Below are 1243 nucleotides of genomic sequence, written 5' to 3'. Positions count from 1 at the left end.
ACTGAGTTCGTCACGGAGCAGCTGAAGGACGGTGTCTCGCAGGGGCTCGCGAGCGTGAGCGAGGAGCTCGAGGCGGTTCGGAAGTTTGTGGGCATGGTGCCACCGTCGCCGCCGTCTCCGCCGTCGCCTCCGTCGCCTCCGTCGCCGCCGCTTGCGCCGCAGCCGGTAGCGCCGCCTCCGACCTTTCCGCCAGCGTGCGTTTGGTCGGATTGCACAGTTGAGTACCTCAACCTCGCCGATACCAACACCAACCTGAAGGGCTTCCAGGGCGGCTACGTCACCGACGCACACGCCTACTACGTGCCGTTCTACAATGGCGCGTACAGCGGCTACGCGGCGCGCGTCAACCTCTCCGACTTCTCCTCCTCGGGCGTCGAGTACTTCAACCTTGCCGACACGAACCCCAACCTGAAGGGCTTCTTTGGCGGCTTCGCCACTGACGCACACGCCTACTACGTGCCGACCCTCAACGACGGCGGGCGGAGCGGCTACGCGGCGCGCGTCTCGCTCTCCGACTTCTCCTCCTCGGGCGTCGAGTACCTCAACCTCGCCGACACCAACTCCAACCTGAAGGGCTTCCAGGGCGGCTACGTCACTGACACACACGCCTACTACGTGCCGTACAGCAACGGCGCGGCGTACAGCGGCTACGCGGCGCGCGTCTCGCTCTCCGACTTCTCCTCCTCGGGCGTCGAGTACCTCAACCTCGCCGACACCAACCCCAACCTGAAGGGCTTCTTTGGCGGCTTCGCCACTGACGCACACGCCTACTACCTGCCGAACAAAAACGACGGCGGGCGGAACGGCTACGCGGCGCGCGTCTCGCTCTCCGACTTCTCCAACTCGGGCGTCGAGTACCTCAACCTCGCCGACACGAACTCCAACCTGAAGGGCTTCAATGGCGGCTTCGCCACTGACGCACACGCCTACTTCGTGCCAGACAAAAACGGCTCGCCCCACGGCTACGCGGCGCGCGTCAACCTCTCCGACTTCTCCTCCTCGGGCGTCGAGTACCTCAACCTCGCCGACACGAACTCCAACCTGAGGGGCTTCGGTCGCGGCTTCGCCACTGACGCACACGCCTACTACGCGCCGTGGGACTACGGCGCGCGCAGCGGCTACGCGGCGCGCGTCTCGCTCTCCGACTTCTCCTCCTCGGGCGTCGAGTACCTCAACCTCGCCGACACGAACTCGAACCTGAAGGGTCTCAACGGCGGCTTTGCCACTGCCACACACGCCTACT

General features: G+C 65.6%; 1 protein-coding gene across 1 annotated transcript in view; it reads left to right on the top strand.

Annotated features, from left to right (window-relative positions):
* EMIHUDRAFT_102676 (hypothetical protein) overlaps positions 1-1243 on the top strand; it is a gene marked incomplete at both ends in the record, with an annotated part of 4506 nt that overhangs the window by 965 nt on the left and 2298 nt on the right. The window contains one exon of the mRNA XM_005769823.1: positions 259-1204. Within this exon, the coding sequence (XP_005769880.1) occupies positions 259-1204 (946 nt within the window). The remainder of the gene's footprint in view (positions 1-258; positions 1205-1243) is intronic.

Source organism: Emiliania huxleyi, assembly GCF_000372725.1.
Source record: "Emiliania huxleyi CCMP1516 unplaced genomic scaffold EMIHUscaffold_41, whole genome shotgun sequence".
NCBI classification, from domain to species: Eukaryota; Haptophyta; order Isochrysidales; family Noelaerhabdaceae; genus Emiliania; species Emiliania huxleyi.
Note: the sequence above shows the minus strand (reverse complement) of the source record. Positions and strands in the feature narration are given on the sequence as shown.